We start from the raw sequence: 17,039 nt of genomic DNA on the forward strand, positions 1-17,039 counted from the left end.
TAACAAATAGTTTTAGTCTGCCAAAGCTGCCATAATATAACACACCAGAGATGGATCAGCTTTTAATGAAGAGATTTATTTAGTTGAAAATTTATAGTTCTTCAGAGGAAAGGCAGCTAACTTTCATCTGATGTTCTTTGTTACATGGAAAGGCACATGACGATGTCTGTTGGACTTCTCTCTGGCTTCTGGGTTCCAGTGGCTTTCACTGAGGTGATTCTGTATCTCCAAAAGTCTGGGCTGAGCTGCGAGAGCTGTGATGATGTATGCTGAGCTACTGAGCTTACTTCTGACCTCTTTCTTTTAAGCCTCCAGCTAATTAAATTAAACTTCACTCATTGTGGACCACTACAAGTGTAATCAGCCATAGATGAACTTCACATACTGATGATTTAAGGCAACAGAAACAGAACAAGGGGGCATCATCACCTGGCCAAGTTGACACCTAAACCTAACTACTGCACAAATTGAAAAGGAAAAATCACATGATCGTATTAATTGATGCTGAAAAAGTATTCAACAAAATTCAGCATCCTTTTCTGATAAACACACTTCAAAAGGTAGGAATTAAAGGAACTTCTTTAATATCATTGAGGGCATATATGAAAAATCCATAGCCAGCATCATACTTAACACAGAGAGATTGAAAGCATTTCCTCTAAGATCAGGAATGAGACAAGGATGCCCACTATTATACAACATTGTACAAGAAGTCCTAGCTACAGCAATCAGCCAGGAGAAAAAAAGAAAAGGAATCCAAATAGGAAAGGAAGAAGTAAAGTTTTCATTATTTGTAGACGACACGATCCTATACTTGGAAAACCCTGAGAAATCTATGACAAAGCTACTAGCGCTAATAAATTCAGAAAATTGGTGGGTTACAAGATTAATGTATAAAAATCAGTAACATTTCTAGACACAGGTAACGACCTAATTGAGGAGACAATAAAGGACAAAATTCCATTCAAAATAGCAACCAAAAGAATCAAATATCTAGGAATAATATAATCAGGGATATCAAGGACCTGTACGCAGAAAACAAAAATACATTGCTAAAAGAAGTCAAAGAAGACATAAGTAAGTAGAAAGACATTCCATGCTCATTATGAACGTCATTAAGATGTCAGTTCCACCCAAAATGATCTACAGATTCAGTGCAATACCAATCAAAATTCCATCAACCTACCTTGAAGACTTAGAAAAGCTAGTTATCAAATTTATTTGGAAGTGAAAAAGAAAGACTTCAAATAGCTAAAGATAACCTAAAAAAGAAGAGTGAAGTGGAAGGACTAATTTCCTGACTTTAAAGCTTACTATATAGGGCGGGCCGCGGTGGCTCAGCGGGCAAAGTGCTTGCCTGCTATGCCGGAGGACCTCGGTTCGATTCCCGGCCCCAGCCCATGTAACAAAAACGGAGAAACAAAATACAATAAAAACAAGAAAGTGTTTAAAGATGTTTCCCTTTCTTCCTTCCTTCCTTCTCTCTGTCTTTCCTTAAAAAAAAAAAAAAAAAAAAAAAAAGCTTACTATAAAACCACAGTGATCAAATCAGTATGTTACTGGCACAAAGATAGATGTATTGACCACTGGAATCGAATCGAGAGTACAGAGATAGACCACCAAATCTACAGTCAACTGATCTTCAATAAGGCCCCTGTGCCCGTATGAATCTGTTGTGTACCCCAGAAATGCTATGTCCCTGAATCCTTACTCAATATAGCTGGGTAGGACCTTTTTTCATTGTTTCCAAGGAAATGTGACCTGCCCAATCATGGATGGTAACCTTTGATTAGACGGTTTCCATGGAGACGCATCTCCACCCATTCAAGGTGGGCTTGCTTACTGAAGCCTTTTAAGAGGGAAACATTTTGGGAAAAGATTTACAGCCACCAGAACCAACAGATCCCACACAACCACCTTTAGAGCAGAAGGAAAATGCCCCTGGGGAAGCCTTATAAAATGGGAGAGAAAGCTAGTAGACATTGCCATGTGCCCTCCCAGCTGAAAGCGAAACCCTGAACATCATCAGCCTTCATGAACCAAGGTATCTTTTCCTAGATGCCTTAATCTGTACATTTTTATAGCCTTGCCTTAATTTGGACATTTTCATGGCCTTAAAACTGAAAACTTGCAAATTAATAAATTCCCCTTTATAAAAGCCATTCCATTTCTGGTATATCGCATTCTGACCGCTTACAAACTAAAACAGCCCCCAAATCCTCTGACACTGGGACAAAACAGTCTATAAATAGGCATGGGAGAACTGGATAGCAATGGCTGAAAGATAAAAGAGGACCCTTACCTTACACTCTATACAAAAATTAATTCAAAATGAATTAAAAACCTAAATATAAGAGCCAGTACCATAAAATTCCTAGAAGAAAATATAAGGAAACATATTCAAGATCTAGTAATGGGAGGTAGCTTCCTAAACTTTACACCCAGAGCACAAGCAATGAAAGAAATAAATAAATGGGAACTCCTTAAATTCAAAAGCCTCTGTGCCTCATAGGACTTTGTCAAAAAGGTGAAGAGGCAGCCAACTCAATGGGACATATTGAGTTTTGATATCCTGAGTACATAAAGAAATTATACAACTCAAAAACAAAAGGATATGAATACACGTTCTTCCAAAGAGCAAATACAAATGGCTAAAAAGCACATGAAGAAATGCTCATCTTCATAAGCTATAAGGGAAATGCTAATGAAGACTACAATGAGATTTCACCTCACACCTAAAAGAATGGCTGCTGTAAACAAATAGAAAACTACAAATGTTGGAGAACATGTGGAGGGACTGGAACACTGATGCACTCATGGGAATGTATATGGTACAGCTGCTGTGGAAGACAGTTTGGCAGTTCCTCACAAAACTAAATATCGAGTTGCACTACGGCCTGGCAATACCACTACTTGATATATACACAGAAGTGCTGAAAGCAGTGACACAGACAGATATTTGCACATTGATGTTCAAAGTGGCACTTTTCACAACTGCCAAAAGATGGAAATGATCCAAGTGCCCATCAACAGACAAGTGGATAAACAAAATGTGGTATATACATATGATGGAATATTATGCAGCAGTAAGACTGAAATGAGGTCCAAAAATCTATGACAATGTGGATGAGCCTTGAGGACATAATGCTGAGTGAAATAAGTCAGGCACAAAAGGATAGATACTGGATGATTTTGCTATTATGACCCTGGTAAATGTAAACTCAGAGGCTTATAATTTAGGGGACCTAGAGATGCATACAAAAAGCTGGAGATGGTGTTCTAGTTTGCTAGCTGCCAGAATGCAATATACCAGAAACAGAACGGCTTTGTAAAAGGAGAATTTAATCAGATACTAGTTTACAGTTCCAAGGCTGAGAAGATGTCCCAATTAAAACAAATCTATAAGGCGTGAGATTTTGTTGGTTTGTCCAGGTGATGCCATGATGAATCCCAGAGCAATCTGATCAGTGAGTGGAAAAGTATTTGCAAAGTCCCCTTCGGGGAATGGTGAGAAGGGGGGAAAACTCAACTTCCCCAAATCGAATTCTTAATATTCTCACAAACAGTGTGGACAACCAAAGCTATAGGCTGAGCCCCCAGTCTTGGGGTTTGTTCATATGAAACTTAACCCCACAGGGGATAGGTCAAGCCTACTTAAAATTAAGCCTAAGAGTCACCCCAAGAGAACCTCTTTTGTTGCTCAGATGTGGCCTCTCTCTCCAGGCAACACAGCAAGCAGACTCACCACCCTCCCCCTGTTTATGTGGGACATGACTACCAGGGGTGTGGACCTTCCTGGCAATGTGGGACAGAAATCCCAGAATGAGCTGAGATTCAGCATCAAGGGATTGAGAAAAACCCTAGAATGAGCTGAGACTTAGCATCAAAGGATTGAGAAAACCTTCTCAACCAAAAGGGGGAAGAGTGAAATGAGACAAAGTGTCAATGGCTGAGAGATTCCAAACAGAGTTGAGGCCGGGGCCAAGATGGCGGCTTAGTAAGGTACGTGCGTCTTAGTTCTTCCTCCTCCAAAGCAACTACTAGGTGAACTGAAACAGTGCAGAACAGCTCCCGGGGCTACGGCAGGGAATGGACACACAGCGTACCCCAGTCTGGACTGGCTAGTCTGACTGCGAGACTCGGCTGCGGTGAGATCCCCGAGTGGCGCACGATTTCCCGAGCAGCGGCAGCTGCGGCGGCCGGAGCTACTCCCTCCCTCCTTCCCGGGCCGGCAGAGAGTCTCGGAGAGGCAAGTTTCCCAAGCCGAGGCGGCCGGCGCCCCTCTTTTGCAGGCGGCTTCGAGTCTCGGCTTCGAGTCCGCGGCTACGAGTCTCGGATCAGAGGGCTATCCAAGCCGCGGTGGCCCCCACCGCGGGTGGCTTCCTGGTCCGGTAGGGAATTCCCCAGGCCGCGGCGGCCGGTGACCGACGCCCCTTCCCCGCGGGCGACTTCCTGGTCCAGTGGCGAATTCCCCGGGCCTGCTGCGGCTGGCGACCAGCCACAGGGTCCCCTCAAGCCGCGGCGGCTGACGCCCCCACCACGCGCGGCCCCTGAACCAACGGAGAGAATTGGATCGGAAATCCCCAGGCCACGGAGATCGGTGACCGGGGGGATCCATTCCAAACACGTGAGACAAACATGTGCCACGAGCGCCACCTACTGGGAAGGATAAGAAAAACAGAACCCAGAGATTTCACAGAAAAATCTTACAACCTTGTTGGGTCCGACACCCAGGGAAATCTGACTAAATACCCAGACGCCAGCAGCAGAAGATAACGGTCCATGCTCAAAAGATTGAGAATATGGCTCAGTCAAAGGAACAAACCAATAGTTCAAATGAGATACAAGAGCTGAGACAACTAATGCTGAATATACGAACAGAAATGGAAAACCTCTTCAAAAATGAAATCGATAAATTGAGGGAGGACATGAAGAGGACATGGGTTAAACATAAAGAAGAAATAGAAAAACTGAAAAAACAAATCACAGAACTTATGGAAGTGAAGGATAAAGTAGAAAAGATGGAAAAAACAATGGATACCTATAATGATAGATTTAAAGAGACAGAAGATAGAATTAGTGATTTGGAGGATGGAACATCTGAATTCCAAAAAGAAACAGAAACTATCGGGAAAAGAATGGAAAAATTTGAACAGGGTATCAGGGAACTCAAGGACAATTTGAACCGCACAAATATATGTGTTGTGGGTGTCCCAGAAGGAGAAGAGAAGGGAAAAGGAGGAGAAAAACTAATGGAAGAAATTATCACTGAAAATTTCCCAACCCTTATGAAACACCTAAAATTACAGATCCATGAAGTGCAGCGCACCCCAAAGAGATTAGACCCAAATAGGCATTCTCCAAGACACTTACTAGTTAGAATGTCAGAGGTCAAAGAGAAAGAGAGGATCTTGAAAGCAGCAAGAGAAAAACAATCCATCACATACAAGGGAAACCCAATAAGACTATGTGTAGATTTCTCAGCAGAAACCATGGAAGCTAGAAGACAGTGGGATGATATATTTAAATTACTAAAAGAGAAAAACTGCCAACCAAGACTCCTATATCCAGCAAAATTGTTCTTCAAAAATGAGGGAGAAATTAAAACATTCTCAGACAAAAAGTCACTGAGAGAATTTGTGACCAAGAGACCAGCTCTGCAAGAAATACTAAAGGGAGCACTAGAGTCAGAATCAAAAAGACAGAAGAGAGAGGTATGGAGAAGAGTGTAGAAAGAAGGAAAATCAGATATGATATATATAATACAAAAGGCAAAATGTTAGAGGAAAATGTTATTCAAACAGTAATAACACTAAATGTCAATGGACTGAATTCCCCAATCAAAAGACATAGATTGGCAGAATGGATTAAAAAACAGGATCCTTCTATATGCTGTCTACAGGAAACACATCTTAGACCCAAAGATAAACATAGGTTGAAAGTGAAAGGTTGGGAAAAGATATTTCATGCAAATAACAACCAGAAAAGAGCAGGAGTGGCTATACTAATATCCAACAAATTAGACTTCAAATGTAAAACAGTTAAAAGAGACAAAGAAGGACACTATATACTAATAAAAGGAACAATTAAACAAGAAGACATAACAATCATAAATATTTACGCACAGAACCAGAATGCCCCAAAATACGTGAGGAATACACTGCAAACACTGAAAAGGGAAATAGACTCATATACCATAATAGTTGGAGACTTCCATTCACCACTCTCATCAATGGACAGAACATCTAGACAGAGGATCAATAAAGAAATAGAGAATCTGAATATTACTATAAATGACCTAGACTTAACAGACATTTATAGGACATTACATCCCACAACAGCAGGATACACCTTTTTTTCAAGTGCTCATGGATCATTCTCAAAGATAGACCATATGCTGGGTCACAAAGCAAGTCTCAACAAATTTAAAAAGATTGAAATCATACACAACACTTTCTCGGATCATAAAGGAATGAAGTTGGAAATCAATAATAGGCGGAGTGCCAGAAAATTCATAAATACGTGGAGGCTCAACAACACACTCCTAAACAACGAGTGGGTCAAAGAAGGAATTGCTAGAGAAATTAGCAAATACCTCGAGGCGAATGAAAACGAAAACACAACATATCAAAACTTATGGGACGCAGCAAAGGCAGTGCTAAGAGGGAAATTTATTGCTCTAAATGCCTATATCACAAAAGAAGAAAAGGCAAAAATGCAGGAATTAACTGTCCACTTGGAAGAACTGGAGAAAGAACAGCAAACTAATCCCAAAGCAAGCAAATGGAAAGAAATAACAAAGATTAGAGCAGAAATAAATGAAATTGAAAACATGAAAACAATAGAGAAAATCAATAAGACCAGAAGTTGGTTCTATGAGAAAATCAATAAGATTGATGGGCCCTTAGCAAGACTGACAAGAAGAAGAAGAGAGAGGATGCAAATAAATAAGATCAGAAACGGAAGAGGAGACATAACTACTGACCTCACAGAAATAAAGGAGGTAATAACAGGATACTATGAACAACTTTACGCTAATAAATACAACAATTTAGAGGAAATGGACGGGTTCCTGGAAAGACATGAAGAACCAACTTTGACTCAAGAAGACATAGATGACCTCAACAAACCAATCACAAGTAAAGAAATTGAATCAGTCATTCAAAATCTTCCTAAAAAGAAAAGTCCAGGACCAGACGGCTTCACATCTGAATTCTATCAAACATTCCAGAAAGAATTAGTACCAACTCTCCTCAAACTCTTCAAAAAAATCGAAGTGGAGGGAAAACTACCTAATTCATTCTATGAAGCCAACATCACCCTCATACCAAAACCAGGCAAAGATATTACAAAAAAAAGAAAACTACAGGCCAATCTCTCTAATGAATATAGATGCAAAAATCCTCAATAAAATTCTAGCAAATCGTATCCAACAACACATTAAAAGAATTATACATCATGACCAAGTAGGATTCATCCCAGGTATGCAAGGATGGTTCAACATAAGAAAATCAATTAATGTAATACACCATATCAACAAATCAAAGCAGAAATATCACATGATCATCTCAATTGATGCAGAGAAGGCATTTGACAAGATTCAACATCCTTTCCTGTTGAAAACACTTCAAAGGATAGGAATACAAGGGAACTTCCTTAAAATGATAGAGGGAATATATGAAAAACCCACAGCTAATATCATCCTCAATGGGGAAAAATTGAAAACTTTCCCCCTAAGATCAGGAACAAGACAAGGATGTCCACTATCACCACTATTATTCAACATTGTGTTGGAGGTTCTAGCCAGAGCAATTAGACAAGAAAAAGAAATACAAGGCATCAAAATTGGAAAGGAAGAAGTAAAACTATCACTGTTTGTAGACGATATGATACTATACGTCGAAAACCCGGAAAAATCCACAACAAACAGAGTTGAGAGGTTATCCTGGAGGTTATTCTTATGCATTAAGTAGATATCACCTTGTCATCCAAGATGTAATGGAGAGGCTGGAGGGAACTGCCTGAAAATGTAGAGCTGTGTTCCAGGAGCCATGTTTCTTGATGATGATTTTATAATGATACAGCTTTCACAACGTGACTGTGTGATTGTGAAAACCTTGTGTCTGATGCTCCTTTTATCTACCTTGTCAATAGATGAGAGGAACATATGGAATAAAAATAAATAATAGGGGGAACAAATGTTAAAATAGATTTAGTTTGAAATGCTAGTGATCAATGAAAGGGATCAGTAAGGGGTATGGCATGTAAAAATTTTTTTCTTTGTTATATTTTTCTGTTGTCTTTTTATTTCTTTTTCTGAATTGATGCCAATGTTCTGGGAAATGATCATGATGATGAATATGCAACTATGTGATGATATTGTAAATTGCTGAGTGTATGTGTTGGGAATGTTTGTGTTTCTTGTAATTTTTTTTTTAATTAATAAAAAATTTTTAAAAAAACAAATGTATAGAAATGTCCAATCTAAGGCATCCAGGGAAAGATACCTTGGTTCAAAAAGGCTGATGAAGTTCAGGGTTTCTCCCTCAAGTGACAAGGCACATGGCAAACACAGGCAGACTTTCTCTCTCATCTGGAAAGGCAAATGTTGAACACAGTCAGGGCTCCTCTCTAATCTGCAAGGGCACATGGCGAACACAGCATCATCTGCTAGCTTCTTCTCCTGGCTTCCTGTTTCATGAAGTTCCCCAGGAAGGATTTTCCTTTATCATCTCCAAAGGTCGCTGGCTGGTGGACTCTGCTTCTCGTGGCTATGTCGTTCTGCTCTGCTCTCTCTGACTCTTTTTCATTCTCCAAAATGTTTCCTCTTTTATAGGACTCCAGAAATTTATCAAGATCTGCCCAAATGGGTGGAGACATGTTGTCACCTAATCCACCTTAACAACCACTCTTGATTAAATCACATCTCCAGGGAGATGATCTGATTACAGTTTCAAACATACAGTATTGAATAGGGGTTACTCTGCCTTTATGAAATGGGATTTAGATTAAAACATGGCTTTTCTAGGGGACATACATACTTTCAAACCAGCACAGATGGGTAAATGGTTAGCTAATGAGGTTGAATTTAATTGTAAGGGAAAAGATGGAAATGAAGGAAGTTTTTTTAGTGGGTCTTTAAGTAATATTGCCATATTGAAGGTGAACATGATAAAGGAGTTGTATAGAGCCATGTATCCCACCAATTAACACTACAAATATAAATAAGTTAGTGCATGAATCTTGTACAGAGAGTAAATAATATCAAGGTATAGGGGGAAATCTACTATTGAATGCTATGGTCTATATTTAACAGGCAGACATCAACAGTACCACAGCAATACCAGGGGTAAATAATTGGGGGGGGAGGACAAGAGTTAAGGGGAGGTTTGGATTTTTTATTTGGTGAGGGTGTATTTATCGGTTATTTTTCTCTTGGGAACAATGAAAATTTTCTAAAACTAAGAGTGTTGATGATTGTACAACTGTGTGAGGATAACGTGAGATATGGATTGTTTTGCCTTTGGACATTATATATGATGCCCAACAGATGGAGGTGGCTGAAGGAACCGAGAAGTAGAGTGATGAACTGTGGAATATATATATATGATCAAATATTGTGCAGTGACAGAAAGGAACAAAGTCGTGAGGCACAAAACGAGGTTAATGAACCAGGGGGACATTAAGTGTTGCAAAATAAGCCAAAAACAAAAGAATAAATCTTGTATGGTCTCTTAGAAAATACTTGTAAGAAAATTGGAGCCTAGATTGTAAGTTCTTATAGCAGTCATATTTAGTGTAGAGCTGTAATTGTTATTTCTAGATTTTGAGATGCTGTGCTGTATACATATAACCTAGTATTTCCCTGCACCTTTGAGTCCCTTTTGGGACCTGTGTGACACCTAAGACTCAAAGCAGAAGTTCTGCAGTTCTGAAAGTCAGCACTGCCACATACAACAACTGTTAAAGAAACCAAAAAATAGATCAGTCTTCAATTAGATAATGGGAAGTCCTTAAAATCAGAATACAGGGGTAAGGAGGACAGTGTATTTTAGGACTTCACCTTTTTTATCAGGCCATAGGAAGAGCTTTATTTTGTCCAAAACCTATATTCTCTGTAGCACATAATCTTACTCAACCTGTCTGGACAGTTCATTTAAACAACCCAAACACATGGATCCTAGAATGGGAATGAGGGCTTGAAATTCAGTATAGCTTTATGTAACATCCAGATACATCCCTGCGTATGTTGAGCAGATCATTAAAAAGTATTGGTGGGCCATGGTGGCTCAGCATGCAGAATTCTCGCCTGCCATGCCAGAGACCTGGGTTTGTTTTCCAGTGCCTGCCCATGCAAAAAAAAAAAAAAAACAAAATAACCTACAACCTCCAGATGGGTTCCTAGGCCAGGTAAATTCTGAAATTCAGAGAGGTCAGCCTCTCCAGAACATCAACTACCCCACACTGTCCATAGCCCTTTCCAATATGAAAAAGTTAGAATGGGCATAGCCTAATAACCCCAAGATAAAGAGAAGGATCAAAGGAAAAGAAGGAGTTATAACAGAGAAGATGGGAGCTAACAAATGAGTATGACTGTTGAATCATTAGACTGATATTTTGTTTAGCCTTCAGTGTTGTAGAGCAGCTAGAAGGAAAAATGTAAAATTATACATTTAAAATTGTACTATAACCCATACCAAACTATGAAATCTGTTCTATAACTACTTGTTATAATGAACCTTGAAATTTATTGTTTTTGCATATGTATTTCATAATAAAAAATGTTGAAAGAAAGAAAAAAAGACAGTGTAACCATGATCTCAAAATATCTCATTTTTCTAAACAGTAAACAGTTATGCTGTTACCTTGATCTCCTGCCAGTAGGGCCCCCCACGAGTGAACATGAAGTAACTGTACATCTGATTCTTCCGCTGGATTATATCTGTGTCCTCTCTGATATTCACCATCCAAGGCCGGCCATCCCCACGCACACGGAGATACAGAGTGTTGAACTGGGTCCAGTCATAAGACCTCTTCCTCTCAAAAGGGCCCTGAGGTATGAAAAGAAAAGTTATTTGACCTCATTCTCCACTATTAACAAAATGTAAATCATTATCAAGTCAACAGCATCAGGATTCACCAGGTATTTTTCTGCCTTTTTTGGCTTCCTACCACTATATGGAAACAAAGAAATCAGGTTATTCTTATTTTAGCACAGAACACTGGCATCTGTTTCTAAGGTAATGTTCTAAATATGGTTGGTCAAAGACAGTGTTTATATGGGGTAGGCACTCACTTATGTTCGCTAATAGAAGTAACTTACTGTATGTACTTACCTTCCTTGATCCTATGGAGCAATAGCTTCTGAATGGACCATTTTATGACAACTTCCTTCCCATAAATTAGAACATGGTGATTGCTACAGCTTAAGTTTTAAAGCTGCCATTTAGTAACTACAGCTATCATTCATTGACTACTTCATAAGCACTTCATGGGCATAATCTCATTTAATTCTCATAACCACCTTATGAGAAAGGAACTATTACTGTCCCTGTTTCATAGCTACAAAACTGAGCACTCAGTTAATAAGTGGTAGATCCAGGGCTGTTTAACTCCAAAATCTGTGTCCTTAACTACTATCTATACTGTATCTCTTCAAAAGTAGAATTTAGTGTATGTTTCCAAAGGAGTTTATTCATAGCAATCCCAGAAGTAACCTGATTTCAAGAAGACCAGTGTTGAGATATGAACTAATACTTACTAGCTATGTAACTTTTAAGTTAGTAAACCTCACCAAGCCTCAGATTCCTCACCTGCAAAATGGGATGATCATACCTCACAGGTTTGTTGTCAGGAATGAGATAATATATGTAGATATTATGTAATACACATAATATATGTAAAGGACTGGTAGAGTACACTTATAAATGTTATCTAATATTTTCATTATTTCATAGTGAGTATCTAGCCATAAAATTATTTTCAACTCTAGACTGACCAAATCCATTCTGCAAATTTTCAGAGCCTGAAAAAAATATTTTGTATGGATAGTTTGTTGCCTCAGGCATAACACATACCTTTCTTTATCATTATTCTATGGAGAGAGGGAGTCTAATACTTATCTTGACATTTGCCTATCTCCTTAAGCACAATATCCAAGCAAACATCCAGAGGCTGGCAGGACCATGCAAGGGAGCCTGTCCATGGCAGCCCTGAAACAATACCTGGTCAGCAAATTCTCAAAAGGCCACAGGCTGGACAGGGGCAAAAAGGAGCTGACCTAAGTAACTTTGGAAAATGATGTTTTGACTGGAAACTGTAAGGCTAAAGGCAAAATAAATCGTACGTAAATGTACTCTAGTTGATGAAGTTGTTTCTCTTGGACTCCAGGTTAAAAATTCTGAAACTGCTTTACATGTATAGCAGGGTTGAATTAATAAGAAAATGGATAGTGGATGGTGGGAGACAGGTTTCTCACTGTTGGAGAGAGGAAGTTACAGATAAGCAAGAAAGGAAAAGCTAAAATTAACTATCTAGAACTAGATTATAGTGGAAGATAGAAGTACAAACTCATGTTTAGTGTAATATATAGATGAACAAATACAGAAATATTACAGATACATTTGTATACATGGGCTAATATGCATACATTTATTTTCTAGTTTTATCCACTGAGAGGGCCTGGAAGCAGTAATAGCACAGTAGCAACAAACATACCCAGTGCAAACCAAAATCTTGGATTCCAATATCATTTGCCAAAAAAGAAACCAGAGCTCCTTTGAGAAATTACTAAGTTTAAGGCTAAGACAAGAAGATACAAGATAAGTCTGATGCATCTTGTAGTGCCAGAAAGGGCTCAAAAAAACAAAAAGGTGGGGGGCATGGTAAAGAGACACAGGAGCTAACCTAAAATAAATAAATTTACATAAGAAATTTAAATTTAAATAAATTATACAGTATTATAATATAACCCAATTATATTGGTTATAGTGTATAGGAGTATACACTAAATGACTGACTGAATAAATAAACGTGGAAGAAACAAATTTTCCTTACAGAAGAATTTCAAATAAGTAATGCAGATATTCCCTTCTCCAGGAGTAAGAGCTTAATCCCCACCTCCTAACTCAAATGTGGGCTTCACTTAGTCACTTACTTCCCAGTAACAGAGAATGGAAAGAAGAGCAAAAGAGTAACTTGACAAAAGAGTGGCCTGGTTAACACTACCTTGGTTAGATGATAAAGGTTAACATCATCAGTGATGTCACGTTGATACCATGTACCCCTTATTTCATAAAATGAAAAGGAAGGGTACTTCGGCTCTGTGGTAGTCTTCCTAAGAAACAATCCCAGTGTAATAAGGAGAAAAAGCATCAGAAAAACTAAGTTGAGGGTCATTCTACAAAATACCTGATCAGGATTTCTCAACTCCTCATGAAAAACAAAGACAGACTGACAAACTGCCATAAACTGGAGGAGGCTAAGGAGAAATGACAACTAAATGCAGTGTGGCATTCTTGTTAGGATGCTAAAGCAAAAAAAAAAGAATACTGGTGGAAAAACTAGTGAAATTCAAATAAAATCTGGAATTAAATAATAGTAATGTATCAAAGTTGGTTTCTTACTTATGTGAAATGTACTATAGTAATGTAAGATGCTAACAACAGAGAAAGTTGGGTGAGTATATGGGAGCTCTTGGTAATATCTTTGCAATTTTGCTGTAAACTTAAAACTGTTCTAAAATTAAAAGTTTACTTAAGAAAACTGCAAGTATTGGAGAGGACTTGGAGAACAGAAACACTTATTCACTGTTAGTGGGAATGTGGAATAGTGCAGCTGCTATGGAAGACAGTTTGGCAGTTCCTCAGAAAGCTATGTGTAGAACTGCCATATAATCCAGCAATTCTGCTGCTAGATATATTCTCAAAAGAACTGAAAGCAGGGATGTGAACAGACATTTGCACACCAATGTTCATATCAGCATTATTCACAATTGCCAAAAGACAGAAACAACCCAGATGTCTACCAACCAATGAATGGATAAACAAGGTGCGGTATATAAATATGATGGAATATTATGCAGTTGTAAGAAGAAATGAAGTAATGATGTATGTGACAACATGGATGAACCTTGAGGACATTATGTTGAGTGAAATAAGCCAGACAAAAAAGGACAAATACTATATGACCTCACTAATATGAACTAAATATAACTAGCAAACTCATGGTATTAATATCTAGAACATAGGTTACCAGTAGAATGAGGGCAGAGAATGGGGAGATAATGCTTAATTTTGTGCAGGATATGTAACAAGTTTAATTGTAAATGTTTGGAAATGGATGGAGGTGATAGGAGCACACTGTAGTGAACTAACAGCAAGGATATATGGACGTGATTGTGGTTAAAAGGGAAAGTTTAGGGCTGTGTGTATCACTAGAATAGTCAGAGGATGAAACATGTACTGTATAACATAGTAAACCCTCTTTAGGGTTCTAGAAATGTTCTAGAAAAATGTTCTAGAATTGATTGTAGTGATGAATGCACAACTCTTGTGAATATACTAAAAGTCACTGATTGTACACTTTAGATGGGTTGTATGGTATGTGAATTTATTGCAATAAATCTGCTTTAAAAAAAACGAAATCCTAAGTTCTCCATCTCCTTTTGCACATAATATGGCCTTTTCAAAGAGCTCTCCATTCATCCCAAACCAGGCTAATTAAACGTGCAATAACTTTTAGGCCATATTGACCTTCCACATCTATAAACTTCATTTGCATATAGTTAAAATTTTAATAGTTTCATATACGTAAATTCTGACTCCCTAGCTATACTGTAAGCTCAGCAAACTATTGTGAACTCAAGGACTTAACGCTTCTTGTGAATATCTTCATTTTTAAATTAGGCTTGCTGCCCAGGTTTTCAATAAAACTGATCGATCAATAAAGCAAATGCAGGAAAAAAAAAGTTCACCTAAAAAAAAAAAAAAGTCACAGGCTGACCTGGCGTCTACTGTAAAGAAACTCTGGCCATGAAAGGAGCTGTGATCTGTTACAGGAGATGCAAATGCCCCCGCCCCACCCAAACCCCCTAATCATCTCTCAAATGTCTAACCTCTCAGGGTTCTTCAAATATAAAAATGTTCTGTAGTGGCCCAAAGAGATGCCCAGAAACAAGTAACTGCACCCCAGGAACCACTTCCCCTTGTGCATCTGATTTATGCTTTTTGTTGTTTTTTCCACTTTACACTTGTGCCCTGTGTTATTTTCCCAATACTCAAATGAGATAACCACACATAATGTTCGGTTTATTAGGTTTATTGATCGATCATTTGCTTTATTGATCTATCAGTTTTATTGAAAACCTGGGCAGCAAGCCTAATTTAAAAATGAAGATATTCACAAGAAGCATAATGTGTGCCAGTATGAGGCTATTATGTACTCCAAAAAGGCCATTCTCTTCTAATCCATTACTGTGGGTGCAGACCTGTTATGGGTGGGACCTTTGGGTTAGGTTATTTCAATTGAGATATGACCCAGCTTGAATGGGCTTAATCCTTTTACTGGAGTCCTTTATGAAAGGATAAAGGACAGGAAAAGCTGAGAGAGAAAAGCTCCAGAGATGTTAAGAGAGAACCCACAGAAGCCGAGAGAGGAAGCCATTGGAACCAGAAGCTGAAAGCAATGAAAACCAGGAGTGAAGGACCAGTAGATGCTAGCCATGTGCCTTGCTATCTGACAGAGGAATCCCAAATGCAAGCCTTTCTTCAGAGATGATAACTTCCTCTGGAAGCCTTAATTTGGACATTTTCAAGGCCTTAGAACTGTAAATTTGTAAGCTAATAAATCCTCATTGTAAAAGTCAATCCATTTCTGGTACATTGCATTCTAGAAGTTTTAACAAACTGAAACAATGTGCCAGGTGTTTTCATTTACTGGAACAAAAGCTGCCTGCTTAGTTCATGTCACAACAAAGTTCACCCCATATCACTAAGAAACCGTAGCCACTGCACCTCACCTACCCTTGGAATCCTGGATATCATTGCACAGTACCCACTGCGGCCACTCTCCCCGTCGTGAGGTGCTTCAGTGCTCAGATTTCCATACAGTAGTGCACTTTGGTTATTCTTGCCCATTTTCAGGAACACTTCACTTCTACCTCCAATTGTCTTATCAGAAGTCACTATCCACCTATCTAAATCTTCTTTTCCACGGAACTGCCAGACAACCTTAGCTTGTTCCAGCAAGACTTCATGTAAAGGGTGGCCTTCAGGCCCTTTCCAACGATTCACAAAATCATCCTTCAAGCGCCTAAAATGGTCCTTTATTTCTTCTTGAATTGCTTTTTCAAAACTAATTTCAGGCTTTTCATCAGGAGAAGGTATGTCCAAAGCAGCTTCTCTATGGTGATGTCCTTGCAAACCCTCTTCAGTCTTCCTCTGAGGGGAAGCTTTGCTAGGAGCAACCACCGGTTTCTGAAGACCACTGGAACAATAGTCTGCAAAGTGAGTACCCAGGAATAGATGTGAGGCAGCACTTGGCATCTGGCATTTTCTGAGAATATATATGCCATTCAGCAATTTGTGAACCAAAGCCATGGTAAGAAAAAGTCAAAATGTAAAATTCTCCCTGGACCACCAAGGAAAGAAGCTTCAATGAACAGCCCAATTCCACCTGTAACAGAAGAGACGTTGAAAGAGTTACCGTGTAGCAATGAATGCATTACAATTTCAATTTCAATCCAGGACAGGTATGATGACATTCATGAATTTATATTCTAATTCTATAAACATTTATCCAGCACCCACTATGAGCAAAGCATATATTATGCATTGTGAATAATACCAAGATGAATTTAAAGATGAATAAAAAAAAAACACAGGCTCCATCCTCACGGAGCTAAAAATGAATCCCAAAATAATTCAAGTATGTGCTGAAAGCTATCTTGAGAAGTTGTGTCAATTTTAAAGCAAATGTTCACGCTGGATTTCTTAAAAAACAATAGGTTCCTAAAACAAAATATTCAATTAATCACTGTA

The 17,039-nt window shown here is 38.6% G+C and overlaps 1 protein-coding gene across 3 annotated transcripts in view; it reads right to left on the reverse strand.

Moving 5' to 3' along the window:
* Positions 1-17,039, reverse strand: part of NDUFAF1 (NADH:ubiquinone oxidoreductase complex assembly factor 1) — a 38,494-nt gene that overhangs the window by 19,596 nt on the left and 1,859 nt on the right. For all 3 annotated transcript variants that reach the window (XM_077127506.1, XM_077127504.1, XM_077127505.1), the window contains exons 2-3: positions 16,023-16,674; positions 10,866-11,051 (exon numbers count right to left, since the gene is read on the reverse strand). In XM_077127506.1, the coding sequence (XP_076983621.1) occupies positions 10,866-11,051; positions 16,023-16,598 (762 nt within the window). In that variant the 5' untranslated portion in view covers positions 16,599-16,674. The remainder of the gene's footprint in view (positions 1-10,865; positions 11,052-16,022; positions 16,675-17,039) is intronic.

The sequence above is a fragment of the Tamandua tetradactyla genome, chromosome 14 (assembly GCF_023851605.1).
Source record: "Tamandua tetradactyla isolate mTamTet1 chromosome 14, mTamTet1.pri, whole genome shotgun sequence".
NCBI lineage: Eukaryota > Metazoa > Chordata > Mammalia > Pilosa > Myrmecophagidae > Tamandua > Tamandua tetradactyla.